Here is a 17429-nt window from a genome sequence, read left to right on the forward strand (position 1 = left end):
GGGGATAAGGCAGAGGTTATAAGCACCTTGGTGGTGGTGGTGGGGTCGATCACAAAGGCGATCATAAAGACACAGCCACTCAGTTCTACCTTCCACCTTCTCAGCACTCTATTATGTCCCAGTTCATCCACACTGCTGGCAAGCACACCGAGGAAAGGAGAATACCTGATGTGATCACCCACAGGTAATGTCTAGAACAGAGCTCCCACAGGCACTCACAGTCCTCAGTGATTCATTTAGGGAGTGGCACCACACTGTGCTCAGTGTTCCTTTTGGTATTTGGTTTTCCTTGTTCCCAGAAGTTCCCTAATTTGTGTAGCACTTTCCAAAGAATAGAAATATTCAATCAGCCATGAACCACTGAAGAGTGTTGGATATGCAAACACTCTCTTCAAAGAATATCTTACTCTTAAACCCATTGTATATAAATATAAATGCAAAGTTGTTCTGCTTGAAACGTAAGCCTTATGGTTCAGACCCTGGCCAATTCTGAGTATACAATTTGGGGACCTGCAGGTTCCCACCTCTTCGTGTCTCTTCAGTGTGCTCTTATTAGTAGACACACAGTGACCTGTCCCATCTAGCGATGCTTGGGTAATAAAACATTAAAGAAGGCCTAGATACACCTATGTGCAACGGAAAGGCAGCTCTGGGGAACTCACAACTGTGACCACTCTGCGAATGGAATCATTCTCAGGGAGGCACTTTGGAATAAGGTGGTTTATAGTTTCTTAAACTTTGAAATGGCACTGTTTATAAAAGATAGGGTGGAAATACTCCACTGGATCCTGTCGATTAGTGGAGATTGTTACACAAGGAAAAATCGTGACTGTTTTTCAAATATTTTCCCCTTGGGTTAGTCTATACCATTCTCAGGAGCCTCTGCCTAGGAGGAGCACTAATTACCTGTTTCCATCCCTTTCCAGTCCTACCTCTACCTGGAGCCCTCACCTGATGGAATCTTAGGCATAAGGGAAAAGATAGGGGGCAGCCTGAGTATTTGGAAGCTGGACTGCAAAACAGTTCTCTATATAGCTCTGTCCTTGTGACGGATGGATGGATTCCTTGTGTTTATTAAAAACAAAGACTTTTAACTAAAACTTTATTTAAAAAATGTATTCACCATTTCAAGTAACCAATAAAGGAGTGAAGACAGACAAGAGCCCCGCTGCTCTCTGGACCCCTTGAAGAGCCAGAACTTTCCTGGACTTCACGCTCCCACCAAAGACAGTCCCAAGCTGGAGGGACTGTCGAGAGGGGCGCCACAAGCCTGACAAGAGAATAGGCTTTTAGGGGGCAGGAGGGGCCCCTGTGCCCACGCGACTGCGCCCGCCCTCGCCTTCCTGCGCCCAGACTTTGGGCCGCGGGGCTGTGGGCCAAGGGGCCGCTGGCTTGGTCCTCCCCGCCCTCGGCCGGGCGGGCCATAAAACGCGGGCTGCGTCTGCGGAGCCCCGCGGGCAGCAGCGCCCATCGGACCGACACAGCCACAGGGCGGAGCGGACAGCGCGTCCCGAGTGCCGCAGACATGCAGGCCCCGCTCCTCGCCGCTGCTGCGCTCCTGCTGCACCTGGCCCTGCAACCATGGGGAGCCCGGGCCGCACCCCAGGGTGAGTGCCCACCTCACGACCCGCGTCGAAGCGCCCCGTGAGGGGAAGTGCTGGGAAGCGCGCAGGGTTGCTGAAACGCGGTGCCCAGGCAGAGAGGGGACGTAACTAGTTTCTCAACAACAGTTTTGGAGGTGTAAACTAGTCTATGCGCTGCAGAGCTCTCCCACGGCCCTAGGCCTCCCAGGTGCACCACGCAAGCCCCGGGTACCCGGACAGATCCCTCTGCTGTGAGCTTTTCCCTCCGCGCGGTCATTGCACCAGAAGCCCCTGCAGTGGCTGGGCTGGATTCTGGGAGCAGCTGAGTTAGTACACCAGGCTGCGTCCGGAGCAAAGGCTCTTTCGGGGGCTGATTCCAATCACTTAGTTCTTGAGATAAAGGGGAAGAACTGCAAAATTGATCTTTGTTTCCATGAAAAAGTAAACATTTGATGAATAATTTGAGATGACACCTAGATAGTCCTCAAGTCGCACTGTGAAAGGGGAGAGAAAGGCTGCAGGCAGGAAGCACTCCCAGTTAAACAGAATTTCTTGCGAAGGCGAAAAGGCAGAAATGATTTAAGAAAAGATCTTAGTGGTCTGACTAGCTAGCCGGTGGTGGTCTTTCTACTTGAACTTGGTGATGGGTTGATTTATTACAGATTTGGGAAATAAAATACATGGTTTAAACCTAAAATTGTTTCTTATGAAGCCAGAAGGAGGAGTGTGTTCTCAGAAGTGCCCTCATTGCCCCTGCAGGGAGCACCCCTTTAAACCTCCTTTTTCCCACTGATAACTCACTTTGACTCCGGTACGTCATCAGAATTATGGTTTGGGAGTGCTGGGCTGCTAATCTTGGTTTAGACTGAAATATTTTACATGCAGTGGTTTGTAATGTGCATTGTGGCCTGTGTGTCTCTGAGGTAAGAAAAGAAATTTTAAACACAGTTTAAAAGTTTTCTTATTGCAGAGGCTATTTAGTAGGTCTGAATAATGTTTAAGTTTATAGAAATTTATGATATTTGAGCACACAACTTCATTGTATGCCTTAGATATAGATTATATTTCTTACACATGGTAGTGTTAGTGAGACTTAAAATTGGGCTATGTAACCTAAATTATCTTGTTAATTTAGGTGAAGTAGGTGGTCTGATTATGTCAGGTTTCTGGTACATTCTTTTATTGAGTTATCTAGCCATTCTGCAGTTATCAGCTCAACTGGATAATTTGCTTATAACCGCTTCCCTCTTGAGCTTCGTTGGTAGTCTTAAATTAGTAGTTTTCAATTTACATACCATAATAGTTGTGCTCTTTAGTAGCACAACTTTCACCTCTAACAACACTAGAGCATGTGCTTGGAACCTGATACTTTTACTAAAATGTAATAACATTAATAATAAAAGGAAGCATTTTATTCCCTTTACAAAACACTCTTTAAAGTTAATACTAACTAATCCCAAGACTGCCCCTTGGGAGAGCAGCAAATGGGTTAGACAGACCACACACATCAAAGCACAGCAAGTTCGGCTTGACTTAACCTATGGACTCGATCAAAGTCAAAGCAAGGATCAAGAGTACCAAGAGTTTAGTTTGAACTCCCATTTTTTTACCACACTGTCTTTCTCTGAAGATTTTTTCCTGAATAAAACTTTTTAAACACCTTGCCTTATCTCTCTTTTGCCCTTGGTAGAAATGTAAAGTTTCCATTTTTCCGGAAATTAAAGAATCCATTTTCCCCTTTGAAATATAGTAGACAGCTGTCTTCATGGTGTGGGAATGTGGGGTGTTAGAGGGAGCACAATCACATTCTACTCTCCAACACATCTAATGTTAAATCCATTGTTGAGTTAGGTCCTCTTGTGAAAGAAACATAGATTTAGTCTGAAGACAAATTGTTTTTTAAAAGAACGTTCTTGAATAAGTAGAGTTTTCTTGTTTGTCTTATTCATTTTTTTCTTTTGTTCATCATAAAACAGTGAAAACAGAAACTAAATAAGCAAAAAGAAAGAAAAAAATTATGCAACCTAATGATAGATATTTCGAACATTAGCCTGTTTTTATGTTGTCTTTCATTTGAAATCTCTTTCTGTGCAAACATCAAATGGAATCGTGTTAAGAGTTTTATCATCTTTCTTTTCACTTACTCTATCATGAATGCCTTTCTATGTATTTGTCTTTACTTTAAAATAGATGGTATTCTGACCAGAATTACTCTACCAAGGTCTGTAATGTAGAACACTGAAGTTGTTTCTAGTATTTGATGTTGTAAGTTGCAGTTTATTGACAAATTAAATATCTTGACTTGGAACTAATCATTCTTTTAACTTTCACCCAGCCCTTACTTCTTTCTGAGGACTGTCTGTGTCTTTAGGGCAAAATATTATGCCAACCAAACTTTCAGGATTTCCATCTCTTCCACTTAAAGTTTTACTGGTTACTCCCCAAAACGAAAGTCTAGGTTTACCACGGATGATGAATATCCTTGAAATGAAATAATTTTCTGTGTCACCTATTATTTCCTTGGGTTGGATTTCTATAACTAAAGTTGACAGGTAAAAGAGAAGGTGTATATTTGAACCTTTGGCACTATTATTCTAAATCATCTGCAAAATGTTGATACTAGTTTAAATCTTACCACATAGTATATTAGAGGGTCCATTTCTCTGAAACCACCCAACCAGCTGAATATTATTATATTAGTATGTTTTCAGGTTAATAGTGAAAATAATATCCTGGTAGGTTGTTTCATCATTAAGTAAGTGTGAATGTATACTTGTATACCTGTTGGTCAACTGTAATTCTTTTTTTCTGTAAATCATTTTTTCATGTTCTTTGCTCATTTTTCTGTAAGGATGCTTATCATCTTATTGATTTTAAAAGTTCTTTATAAATTATCACTGCACTGCTTTCAATAATTAGATTATTGTATCCTGAAGACAGTTCTAGGTGCTGATGTTCCTACTGGGTATGAAATTGCTCCAACAATATTTTCATAGACTAACAGAAAGTCAAAGTAGCTTCTGTGAGTATTGTTCAGATCTGGCCTTTGCCTTTTAAATTACTGGTGGCACATAGGTCTTAGTCTTCATGACTCTTACAAAGCTGTTGGGGAAGGTGCTGCTTGCTTGATCCAAAGTAACTCATGCAAATATAAATGTAGATTTTAGTGTTTATAGACCAGCTGTATCCATCAGAATATAGTTAAGAAGTAAAAACCACATCATTTTGTTCATTTTTACAATGGAATTTTTCTTTTTCTTTTCTTTTCTTTCTTTCTTTCTCTTTTTTTAGACAAGGTCTTGCTATATATATAGTTCAGGCTGGCTTTCCTCAATCACATGGCGTTCTTCTGTGAGTACTAGAATAACAGCTGTGTAGCAACATGCCCATCACAATGAGATATTTTTAAGCAGAAAAAAATACTAGAAATTGTACAGACAAAAAGGGAACCCTCAGTTCTCACAAAAGTAGCAAATCATTTGGCCAACACTGTCTACTGTCACATCCATGCTTTCTCTTGCATTCTGTCATTTGCCATTGACCAGGAAAATGCAGATAGCTGTAGACTAGGGAGATACATAGAGGACCATGTGACTGAAATTTCCTGCTGGAAAGCATGAGAAAAACAACAAGCTGAGTGCTTTCATCTTTCCTTCTCAGACTTGACTTCTTCAGGACTTTTCCTAGAAGGTATTTTCAGAGTCATTTGTTTAGCCAAATCCAAGTTTGAGTTCACAAATGTGGTCTTCTTTTAAGGATATAACCAATGGTGACTATTGCGTTATACTTCTGCTTCAAATGTCTAACCACTGCAAAATTGACAAGGAAGAGCTGGTGAATTTGGCAATGTGAGAAATCATGCAAGATTAGTTTATACTATTTTTTACCTTATTTTCAAATACCTGCCAACCATTTTTGCCCCCAGTTCGTGTTTCCATTTAGATTTTTTTACCTGGTGTGCTCACTGCCTCTTTCTCCCTTCCACAGTTTTTGACCTCCTCCCATCCTCCAGTAAGAGGCTGAACCCCAGTGCTCTGCTACCTGTCCTGAGAGACCCTGCACTGAGTGAGCTGTACATGATCGCCACCTTCAAGCTGCAGACCAAAAGCTCAGCCACCATCTTTGGCCTCTACTCAAGTGACAACAGCAAGTATTTTGAATTTACTGTAATGGGACGCTTAAACAAAGGTAAGCAAAATTATGGAAAATTTCATAAAAATCCCCCTCTGCTGTTCTAGGATGTTGGAGTTCCTTATGATTTTTTCCTTCTTACAGCTTTATTCTCTCTCATTGTTCATTTCATGTCTAGTGCTGTATTCTTCTTTTAGTGCATTTGTCTATATTCAGGGGAGGTATGGCAGTATTGGGAGAGAGAATGAATTTGCTTATGGCCAAGTTGTCTTCTGACATTGTCTTGTCTTCATCCTGATTCTGGAAGAGAAAAGACCTAGGACAACAGATCACTGTCTTCATTAGTTGATACTATTGTAACAAAATGCTGCTTAGTAGGTGACAAACAACAGATATTTATTTCTCAGTTCTGGAGGCTGGGAAGTCTCTAGGCAAAGTGGGGGCAGATGTGGCTTCTTGCAAGGGCCTACTTGCTGACTTCTGGATGGTCATCTTTTTATTGTCTCTTCACATACTAGAGAGAGACCAACCTCATGTCTCTTTTTATCTGATTTATTTTTTGTTGTTTTATTTGTGTGTGTGGTTTATTCGATTTTTTTTTTTTTGGGGTACTGGGGATCGAATTCACAACCTTGCATTTGCCAGGCAAGCACTTGTGCCTCTGAGCTAAATCCCTGGCCCTCTTATATCTCTTCTTAAAAGAGCATAGATCCCTTCATGGTCTTACCCTCAACATCAAGTTGTCTAGACTGAGCTGGAACTTGCCATCCATCTGCCTCAGCCTCTGAGAGTACTGGAATTACAGGTGTACACAGGTCTGGATCTGTATTGACCTGGGTCTCAATGGTCCTACTTCCAAATACCATCACACTGGGGAACAGGACTGCAGCATGTGAACTGATGGGGAGGTTACCAGACATTCCACTCGTACCAGCTGGCCATACCATTCTTAGTTCCTTGGGTCCCTGTGACTGAGAAAACCTAACTCCTGCCTCTGCAATCACCGTGCTGCCTTTGAGAGAAAAAGTCCTCCTCCAGCAGCTGGGCAGAATAAGTAGGTCTCCTCTGCCTGCTTCTGGCACAGTGTTGTAGTCAGGGGTTGTGCAGAGAACTATTAGAATCAGGACATGGAGTTTATAATATTGTTTTATGACGGTCATCCAGAATTAACACAAGAAAATTTAGGAAATCTATCCACAACACTAAAGACATATAATATTTAGCAAAGGGCCTGAATCCCACAGCAATGTCCCACATGAGTCCACATGAAGACCGAGAGCTTATGACAATGCCTCTCACAAGTCCAAATGGCTGTCTAGAGCCCACAAGAAAGACGCACGCCAGTCTCTTTTATGGATCCATGCTGGGAAGGCCCAAAGGTCAGTGGTGGAAGCTAGAAAGTCTATGCCAGTATGGTGAAGGAGCTGTGCTGGTAGGTTGAGTGTTCCACACTGGAGCCGAGAAGTCACACAACAAAGACCAGGGCTGTCCCGAAAAGCACCGCAGCCATCCTCAGTGACACGAAGGCCCTGAGCTCCTCCTCCAAGCACAGTCAAGTACATGCCAGGAAGTCAGTGTGATGAGTTATCATGGAGACCAAGCAGCACACATCTTCCTCTCCGGAGCCAGAAAGCAATGCTTGATGTGAGAACACTTTCTGTTTTTACAGTGTCTCTTAGGTTTTACTCTTGACTGAACCCTTAGATCTGTAGACTTAGGAACAAAATTCCTAATTCATAGTTGTACCAGTACTATAAGGTTAGAACAAAAAGGAATGGAACTTTTACCCTCTTCTTTCAGGTCAAGTTCCAGCACAGCCCTTCCCTCCTCTCCTCACTTCCAAATCTGCTTCTCAGTCTGTGCCTCCTGGCTCTCAGAGATCTGTGATGTGTCAGGTACTAGAGTCTCGGGATGTGGCCAGTGATTCCTGATCCCTTGTCCCCATCCCCTGCCTGTTGGGGGTGGGGGGAAGATGTTCCATGTCTCTGCTCCAGCTCAAACAGCCTTGTTTGCCTCACCTCTCTTAAAGATTCTGCTGGTTCCCAGCAATCCAGCTACTTGGCTGTGTTCTCCACGCCTGGTCAGCAGCTTCTCATTCTTTCAATGCTGTGGGAAGATGGTTTCTTGAGCTTATGGCCTGGAAGGTTCTCTACAGCCTTGCTGCATTTCACCCTCTGTTTTTCAATGTGTTAGCCCATTATGGACAGTCTGAGGTGCGAGGGAACACAATGAAGCAACCTTCCCTGAACTCATTCTTCCGATTTACTCCAGGAATGCAAGAGTAACACTTGATATTCAGGCAAGCAGATAAAGGAGTGAAGTACTTGTTATGTGCTTTCCCTGAAGAATCATCAATGATGTGATACAGCTATAAATGCCAACTGGTCGACAGTATAGGAGAGAAGATAAAAGCACTGGTGAACACCTCCAGCTGTGGGTTGGATCTCAAATGTCCCCCAGTGGCCCAGGGGTGATGATGTGGTTGCCAGCCTGTACTGGAGATGGGGAAATATTTAGGAGGTCAGGTCTACTTGCTGTAGTCAGGTCATGGGATGTGTCCTGAAGTGCATGTTGGGGTCCTCATTCTTTCCTGTTTCTCCTCTTGTTTTCTCACCACGAGGTAGGCAACTTTTTTCTGCTGCTCATTGCCCATTGTGATTCTACCTTACTTCAGATCCAAAAGCAAAGGTGCCAACTAACCACCAACTGAAACCTCTGAGACCATGAGACAGAAAAAACATTTCCTCCTTTTAAATTGTTGATCTCAGTATTTTTCTATAGTGATGGATAACTCACACACACATTGCCCCTGCATCTATCAGAAAGATGAATGATTAATAGAAATTGGGTGGTGGGGATGTGGCTCAGGAATGAGCCCTGGAAAAATCCAGAAATGAGAATTCTCAGAAAATAAGGAAGAATTTGCATGGTATCAAAGCCTGGAGAATTAAAGAATTGCATAGAGAAGTTGTTTTATTGGAATAATGGGAAAAGAACAAATTTTTGCCATTGCTGGAAAATCTGAAAGTTCTAGGAAGAAGCAGCAGGTCCTTGTGTTTGGAATAATAAAGAGACGTTAGGTGTCCCTGAGATCCATGGAAAAGAAGTGACATGTGGTTTTGACTCCGTTGTGGCCATGTTGACATCATTTACAGGATGGCGTGTGCTCCACAGATCATTCAGCAAATGAAGGTTCCACTGATCTTGTTAATTTGCATGGAAAACAGTGAAGACTTCAGAAGAAATCCAGATGTATCTCTACTGACTTAAAGCATGAATAAAAAATAAAATACCTCTTTCTTTTTGCCAGACTTTCATGAGTCCATGACTTGGAGAGGAAGGAGTATGACTGCACAGTTGGAACCAAAAAGCAGAATCAGGCTGGTTGGGCCCAGGCAAGCTGCAGGGAGAAACTAAAGAAGAAGTCTAGGGATCAGTTTGCCACTGAGCTCACTTTTATTCTTTCTCCCTATGTCATCCCACTCATGGGTACCTCATTACTACTCATAAAACATAATTTGGGTTGAGTTATCCTTGACTCAAAGGCCTTGACTGATTTCCCATTCCAAATTGAATATGGTGGAAATGCCTCAGCTGGACATTCAAGGCTCCCCCTGCAGGATCTCCAACCAGCCTTCCCAGTTTGAGCCTCAGTCTGGCATTTTATGCAGCCTACTTCTAGAAGGACCAGCTGTTATTCCATGGTACACTCATGCCATCTTCCCTTCTCCATCCTTTTTTCTTCTGTGCCCTACTCTCTCCAGCACATGCCTTGCACCCTCTTCAGATACCACTCAAACCCATCTGAATCACCTTCTCTTAGTTGTTCTTGCATGGCTTTTTATCTTTTGAGGCAGGCACTAATCATAGTTGAGTTTGTGCTTGAATTTCTTCCAGGTTTTCTAGGGGTTGTGAACTCCGCTGAAGTGGGAGACTTGGATCTGCTGTAACGCTGTGGATGAAATGCAGGAGTGTAGCACAGTGTCCCGAGCATAGAGGTGGCTCAGGAACAGGTTGGGTAGGATACACAGAGGCTGAGAAGAGTAGACTCATTAGTGAAACAATACATGTACCACTATCGAAATTCTGAAATTACAGTGCCTATATATCACTGTGGTATGATGTTTTCTGTTCTTCTGGGAATATGCCTAGAAGTAGAATAGCTAGGTCAAATGGGACTTCCAATCCCAGCTTTTTGGGGAATCTTTGGACTGACCTCCACAGTGGTTGCACCAGTCTACACCCCCACCAACAGTGCAGGAGAAGAGTTCCTTTTTCCAAACAACCTTTCCAGCATTTGTTGCTGGTAGTTTTCTTGATCCTGGCCATTCTTTCTGGAGTGAGATGGAATCTCAAGTGTTGTTTTAATTTGTATTTCTCTATATATGTGCATCCATATTTATAGCAGCACAATTTGTGATAGCCAGATCTTGGAAACAACCTAAGTGTCCATTAACTGAGGAATGGATAAAAAGTTTTGATATTTTTATACAATGGAGTACTACTCAGCTATAGTGAATGATCACATTGAGATATTTATCAATAAATGGACACAACTTGAGACCATACTCATAAGCAAAATAAATCAAACTCACATGTATAAATACTATATAGTCTCTCTAGTGTAATAAATGGTAAAAGTACAAGATTTTATGGTAATCATGATTCCCCATTACATTGCTTTGAAGCCTTATACTGCTTTCATTCATTAGTTTGAATGGTTTTATTCTGTTTTGTTTGATTTTATTATGTGTGATGATATGAACAGCTATTTTGAAGAAAAAAATTATGGCAGCCATTGCTGATTTACTCTCATCTTGCTTTGAAGTCCTACCATGCTTTTGTTTTTCTGTTTCCACTGGCTCTATCATGTTGTGTCTTATTGGATTTTAATGTGTGATAGTATAAACAAATTTTTTATGGAAAATGATATAATATAGTAACCATTGTTCATTTTTTATTATTTGGTTCTGGATGTCCTGTAATACTTTCCTTCTCATGAATGGTTTTATACTATTTGCTATGTTTGATACTATTGTATGTTAAGGTATGCTCAACTATTTCAAAGAAAGAGACATTATGGTAGCTACTGTTAATATCTGGTTGTCTTGTTTTGAAGGGCTGTGTTGCTTACATTGTTCTTTTCTGACTTGCTTTGTTCTGTCCTCTTTTGTCTTAATCTTTTTAAAACAAAATTTAAAAAATTTTAGAAAAATATATTATAGTGCCTAGTACATGATGAGTGCTCAAAAGCTTTTAATGAATGGATATTGAAAACATTTTGGATAAGGGCATGAGAGAATACACGTGGTGTTTTTGGCATAAATGATTTGTCAAATAATTAGTAATGCAGGCATTAAAATATTGATGGAAATAAACATTCTACTCAAACCTCCTGGCTTGATCTGGTTGACATTCTTGAAGTAACTAGCATGGAGAAAGCTTGCCAGTTAGTATTCTGGGTTTGAATGTCAGCTAAAAATCTTACTTGGTTACCATGAATACATCCTGAATCCCTCTTAGCTCTCATTTATCATCTCTAAAGTTGGAATGATAAAAACTACCTCACAAGGTGATGGTACAGTCTGAATTACGAGTATGTTAAGTCTAATCAGCTTCAGGCTATGAGGTACACTAAATATTTTGGTTTCTTAAATGTTATAGAATAGATGGATAGATGATAGATGATAGATAGATAGATAGATAGATAGATAGATAGGCAGGAAGGTGGACAAAGATATCTCTCCCATAAAAGGAAATAGGAAGAACTACTTGTTTAGTGTTCATTTGATTGTCACCAAATAACAAGTTGTGATGTGGAAAGGAAGGGAATCCCAAGAATTTGCTGCTATGAAGACTCCAATTACATAGGATATATTACAAAGAATCAACAACTGGTATTTTATTTTATTAAAAAGCTTGTGCACATGACAAGAAATCACCAACAGATTGAAGAGACAAGCCACAGAAAGGGAAAAAAATTTTGCCAACTGTTCCCCAGACAAAAGAATAATGTCTAGAAGATATAACAAACTAAAAAAAAAATCTGCCTCCTATATTTAAAGATTCAATCCTAAAATAGGCTGAAATGAAGAGGCACTCAGTGCACTAACAAATAGCAAATAAATATATGAAAAAATGTTAAACATCACATGTCATTTGAGAAATACAGTTTAAAACAATGCTGAGATTCCATCTCACTTCAGAAAGAATGGCTATCATCAAGAAATCAACAAATAACAATTGCTGGAGGGGCTAGAGGGAAAAAGGAGCCCTTCTACACTGATTGTGGGAGTTTAGACTGGTACAACATTTGCAGAAATGAGTAAAGAGATTCTCCATCAAAATTAAGACCAGAGGTTCCATTCAGTGTAGCTATTTCTCTTCTTGATATATTTCTAAAAGAATTAAAAGCATCATAGCACAGTGATATGTGCAGAACCCATGTTTATATCAACACAGTATGTAATACCTAAATCTTGGAAAAACCCAATTGCCCATTAACTGGTTATTGGACAAAGAAGTTGTATTTTTTCTAAAATACAGTAGAGTACTACTCCGCCATAAAGAAGGATAAACTTGAGAGAGTTATAGTTAAGTGGATGCAACTCAAGCCATACTCATAAGTGAAATAAATTGGGCCCATATTTGTAAATATCACATTATTTCTCTGGTGTGAGAAACTGAAATTATAAATAAGTACCCAACTATATAATAGATTTTGTGAAATAGGAAAGAAATATTCAAATGCAGAAAGGAACTAGGGAGGGGAAGGGGAAAAAAAGAAAAGGATCAGGAAGAAAATGAGAAAAGAAGAAAAAAAGCTTTTGTAAATAAAGAGGGGAAGAGGAGTTAAAGGAGGGTAAGGAAATGGGAAAAAAGAAAAATCAAGATATATCATGTACAGGTGCAAATTCCCTATGATGAATGTGATCCTTATGTATACCTAAAATATGCTAATAAACTTAATTATGTAAAAAATACTTTGTTATTGTAATAGAGGTTGAAGTCCCTGGCCTAACAATAGGAGATGGCCAGTGGTTTAGAGTGGTGTTTCTGAAGCCTGTCAGCAGGAGAGAAATAGCTCAACAGAGATGGCAGAGTATAGAAATTAAAATTCTGGACTCAATATTGAATGAGGTTCCTCAAACATTAACAACAACATTTACTGAGCCTTTATAGTGTGCCAGGGCTATGCTAAAGGCTTAACACTTACTTTCCCTTTTAACTTTCAAAATATTCCTGAGCTCATTTGGAAAGTGGTCATATGGAAAAGATGGAAAGAATTGAAAACTTGACATAAAATTATAATAATTAGCATATAGAAACTAAAACCTAATTTAACTGAAGTTAATGATTCAAACATCAGATACTAAAAGAGATGCTTTTTATTATGGTATGTTCAGAATAAGGATAGAATAAGGCAGGAATAATCTCTTGTCTAGAATATGTAAGGCAAGATTAACAGATGACTGAGCTAAGTCACAGCTCTTTTGTTTCTACCCCACCCATCAAAAGAAATGATCAGGAATAGTTAAAAAGAAAAAAAATCCAGATGATGAGATAAGAGAAAACAATCTTTCTAGTGAGTTCAGTTGTCTGGATCCAAATGAGTTGTGTATTGGGGTGCTCAGAAAAGATTGATAGTGGAGCTCCTATCAGTAGTTTTTATGAATGATGGAGAACTAACCAGAGAAAGGTTTTCTCTTTTTTATTTAAAAAAAAAAAAAAAAAGGAAAGGTGACTACTGAAAGCCACAGGCTAGTGAGCTTTAGGATAAGTGACCAGGAATTTGCATATTATTTGCATATTCAAAGACTGCCTTGAAAGAAATCTAGGATTTTTTTTGAAGATAAAATGTGTTTACTACCATAAGGAAAAGTCACATAAAGCTTTTTTTCAGTAAAGTTTATAAACTGGTAGATCAAACAGAACCTGTGAACAGAATGTATCTCCACTTCAGACAATAAAATTATGAACTCATATATACCATTCTGAATAATATAAAAAAGAATGAGCTAGACAGTAGTACTGCTAGGGGTTAGTATATTATCTTATAGCTAAGTACTGAGGAGATTTGTGACAAGGCTTTGCCATTTCACTGAATTTTTTAACCTAATGTCTAAAGTGAAGATTTTTATCACATGTGTAACTGGCTTAAAGCTAGAAAACTGAGTTGAACATACTGAATGAAGTTTTCAGTATTTAGAACATGACACAGAGGACAAAAGTCAATCAGATGAAATTTAACAAGAATAAATATGAGTCCATTAGAAGTGAGAAATAAGTTGCAAGATGTGGGAAATCTAACCCTATAGTTATAGTGAACAGTGTTATGATCCAATCAGTGTTGAATTTAGAGTCATGTATATATATAGTGGCTACTAAGAAAAAAACAAATACACACACCCCCAGGGAAAATAAAAAAGTGAGACACAAGACAGGAGGTGTGTTTCACCACAAGATAATCCTGACATAAAAGTAGTTACCATATTGTCTCTTTCCTTGAAATCTTTGAGTATAACTTCGTATACTGTGGCATCAAATATATCAAAACAATGTAAAACCATTTAAGAGAATGACAGCATTACAGGGTATTTAGAATCAACCAACAGAAAATGAACAATGGTTTCTGTATAATCTCCTTGTCTTTAAAAGTTTTTGCTTATACTATCATACATAATAAAATCCAATAAGATACAACCTGTTTAGACCAATGGAGACAGAAGAACAAAAGCTTGATGAGACTTCAAAATAAGATGATACTAAATCAGTATTACCTATTAAGACGTCGTTTTCTCCAAAATAGCTGTTCCTATCATCCAATCTTCTCTGCCTCATTTCTGTTGAGCTCTTTTTCTGTCATTAGTTGTCAGTTTGTCTTCTTCATTTTGTTTTCGGCTCCATTCATTGTGGCCTCTCTGCCACTATTTCTGGATTCTTTGTATTTTTCTTTTTTAGAATATCCTGCAGTATTCTCTTGTAGAGTTGAATTGGTGGTTGCATATTCCCCTAGTTCCTCTTTATCCTGGAAGCACGTTGTTTTTCCATCAATTTCCAGGGATAGTTGTGCAGGATATATCAATCTTGGCTAGAGATTATTATCTTTCAAAGCTTGAATTATTTCCCCCCACGCTCTTAAAAAAAAAAAAAGACAGGAGGTGTGAAAGTTACCTCAAAGTACTTGAAAAAGTCGTTTCAAGTCAATATCAGACTAAATCTGTGTGTAACTCAGAGGAATAAAATTAGAAATTATTTGCAACAGTCAGAGGAAAGAGAGATGGGCACTTTGTTAGGAAAACATTGGAGTGCTATGCCAGAAGTAAAATGGGTTTCTCTTTAGAGTACTGAATTCCTCGAAACTGGAAACATGCTGGAAGAAGCTGAGTTTTTATTGAAGACATTTGTGAAGTAAAATATTAAGCTGCATGCCTTATAATATTAATATCTGTGTTTCCACTAAGGCGAGAAAGGTTCCATGGGCACTCAAGTGGCTTTGCAGCTCCTCTTGTAACATGACCTTTGGATTCTATGCACCTAGCAGTTTTGTTATCTACCATCTAGTTTGATACATACTGCAGTGTCTTGTAATTGTTTCAAAACACAAAGCCTTATGCAGATGTTTAACATAATTGCTGGGCTTTCTTTCACTAGATAGTCCCTCTCTCTCTATCTCTCTGTCTTTCTCTATCTCTGTCTCTGTTTCTCTCTCTTGTGTAAACTCTACATTTCTTCAAACTGTTATAAGAACATTTTGAAATGGGTTGGATATATTGCAGCTAGGAGTCACTCTACTTTCAAAAAAAGCAATGTGATGATTTACCTTTTATATGTATTCTGAAGTACTACAGAGTTCAGGAATAATTAAACAAAGGCAAGCAAGGATATTCATAGCCAGACACATTAGGTATTTTTTAAGTGTATGATTATTTTCAAAGAAGAAAGATTGATGACTTTAATGTGTACTAAGAATGCCAAGGAGCAAAGCTGTTTTCCAAACAAAGCAGAAACCCCAGACTAAATAAAGTCAGGAGTTTCTGCCTGCAGGCAGGTCATCTGCACTCCTCTGCTCAAGCATTTCCATTTTTAAAAGGCTGGCACAACTTTGACATTCAACATTTCATAATGTTTTTGGCTATCAAAAGCATCTTTTGAATGATTTTTTTCTTGAGATAGCAATACTGTAAATCATTCTTACTTGGTCTGCTTTTTCATTCTCTTTTAGTATTTGAGCTCATATTAACCAAGCTGTTCTATGTGGTTCTCTTATCCAGGTTTTGAAAGGTAGTTTTTGCATAGTGCCATAAAATCAGTGCCCCAAACTATCAAGTGCCCAAAGGTCTGAGCTTAGAGGAAAAAAATTTGTGTAATACACCAGTAGAAAGAGCATTCACATTTAATAAAAAAAACATAATTCTGGATAACAAAAATCAGAAAGAATACATGAATAATCTATTTTACTCATCCTTGATTGTTGGGGTATTGTATAGCAATAGCTGTATTGTTGCTTTCAGTTGCTATAGTATATGGTAAATTTAGTAATAAATGAACTGGGGGAAGGGTGGAGGTAATGAGGCAGGAAAACTGAGGCCAGTTCTGGAATAAGTAAGGAGATTAGACAGTATTTAGAATCCAGTAGGTAGGGATCAAATTTCACTTACCTTTTTGTGTGCTTGATTTGAGATGGCAATAATTTGATCAGAACAGTCCTAGAAGAAGCTCCCCAAAATTATGCAAAAAGAGGCCTATAGTGGGAAGGTGAGTCAGTAACCTAACAGAGAAGCTCAGAGGTAGAGCAGAATGCCAGCAGAGATGGTATTGTCATGGGATTGCCTGCTTATTGGCTTTTTGCTTTGGTCCAGTGTGACCCTGTTCTGTGTGTAAGCCCCACAAGATACGCACACCTGTTCAGTGAAAATGCAAACTGAATGTGCTGCAGATAAGAAACAGAACTGTCCTAGGGACAGATTCTCTGCATATGGTGCTCTCCAGGATGGTGACTGCGCAGACAATGGTAGAGCCAGATGTGATGGTTCCAGAGTTGGAGGACTGAATGTCCATCATCGTTCTTGATGATGTCCAGAATGATGGGATTGTTTCTCTGTACTGCTCTCTCTCTCTGCCCTTGTGTGCATTAGGCTAAAATATGGCAAGGTGAACCTGAAAGTAGAGGCTAAAGAGAGAGTCTGGAAACGAGTCATTTTTCTTCTCCCCGTGGTACTGCCTGGGAAACTTGAGGGAAGCTCTCACCTAGCAGGCTGCCACTCCCCAGGCAGCACTCAGCTCTTTGCAGACTCAGTATGACTGATGTGAGCACTGAGCTCCAAGCGTATGCCTGCCTGTCTCACTCCTCTGACGATATCTGAGGATAAAGTAAGTGTAGAGGCACTGAAGTAAGGAATTTGCAATAAAAAAGAAAAATGAAAATGGGAAGCCATAAGGAAAATGAGAATTACTGGATCAGGTATGAAGAACGGTAAATGTCAAGGCACTTGACAGTTTCTCTTCTAATGGACATTGTGAAGATAGAAGTCAGTCTGACTCTTGCTTCTGTCTTTTTCTTCCCTTTTGCAGGTGTGACAGGCTCTAGGAGCAAAGAAAACAAGGCAGAGACACAGAATTCCATAAAATTAGTATAGTAACACCTGGAATGCAGAGCTGAACTGCCACACCCTAAACTCTTTTATTTTCTATATGAAAAACTCTGAACACAAT

At 39.5% G+C, this 17429-nt stretch overlaps 1 protein-coding gene across 3 annotated transcripts in view; it reads left to right on the top strand.

The window, feature by feature from the left end:
• Thbs4 (thrombospondin 4) overlaps nucleotides 1-17429 on the top strand; it is a 205356-nt gene that overhangs the window by 150445 nt on the left and 37482 nt on the right. For 2 of the 3 annotated variants that reach the window (XM_063258424.1, XM_063258425.1), the window contains one exon: nucleotides 5571-5771. In XM_063258424.1, the coding sequence (XP_063114494.1) occupies nucleotides 5660-5771 (112 nt within the window). In that variant the 5' untranslated portion in view covers nucleotides 5571-5659. Of the gene's footprint in view, nucleotides 1-1162; nucleotides 1608-5570; nucleotides 5772-17429 lie in introns of those variants that run through there. The other variant, XM_003464392.4, reaches the window with a different exon arrangement.

The sequence above is a fragment of the Cavia porcellus genome, unplaced genomic scaffold (genome assembly GCF_034190915.1).
Source record: "Cavia porcellus strain 051 isolate PalLab524CR breed Dunkin Hartley unplaced genomic scaffold, mCavPor4.1 scaffold_11, whole genome shotgun sequence".
Lineage (NCBI taxonomy): Eukaryota > Metazoa > Chordata > Mammalia > Rodentia > Caviidae > Cavia > Cavia porcellus.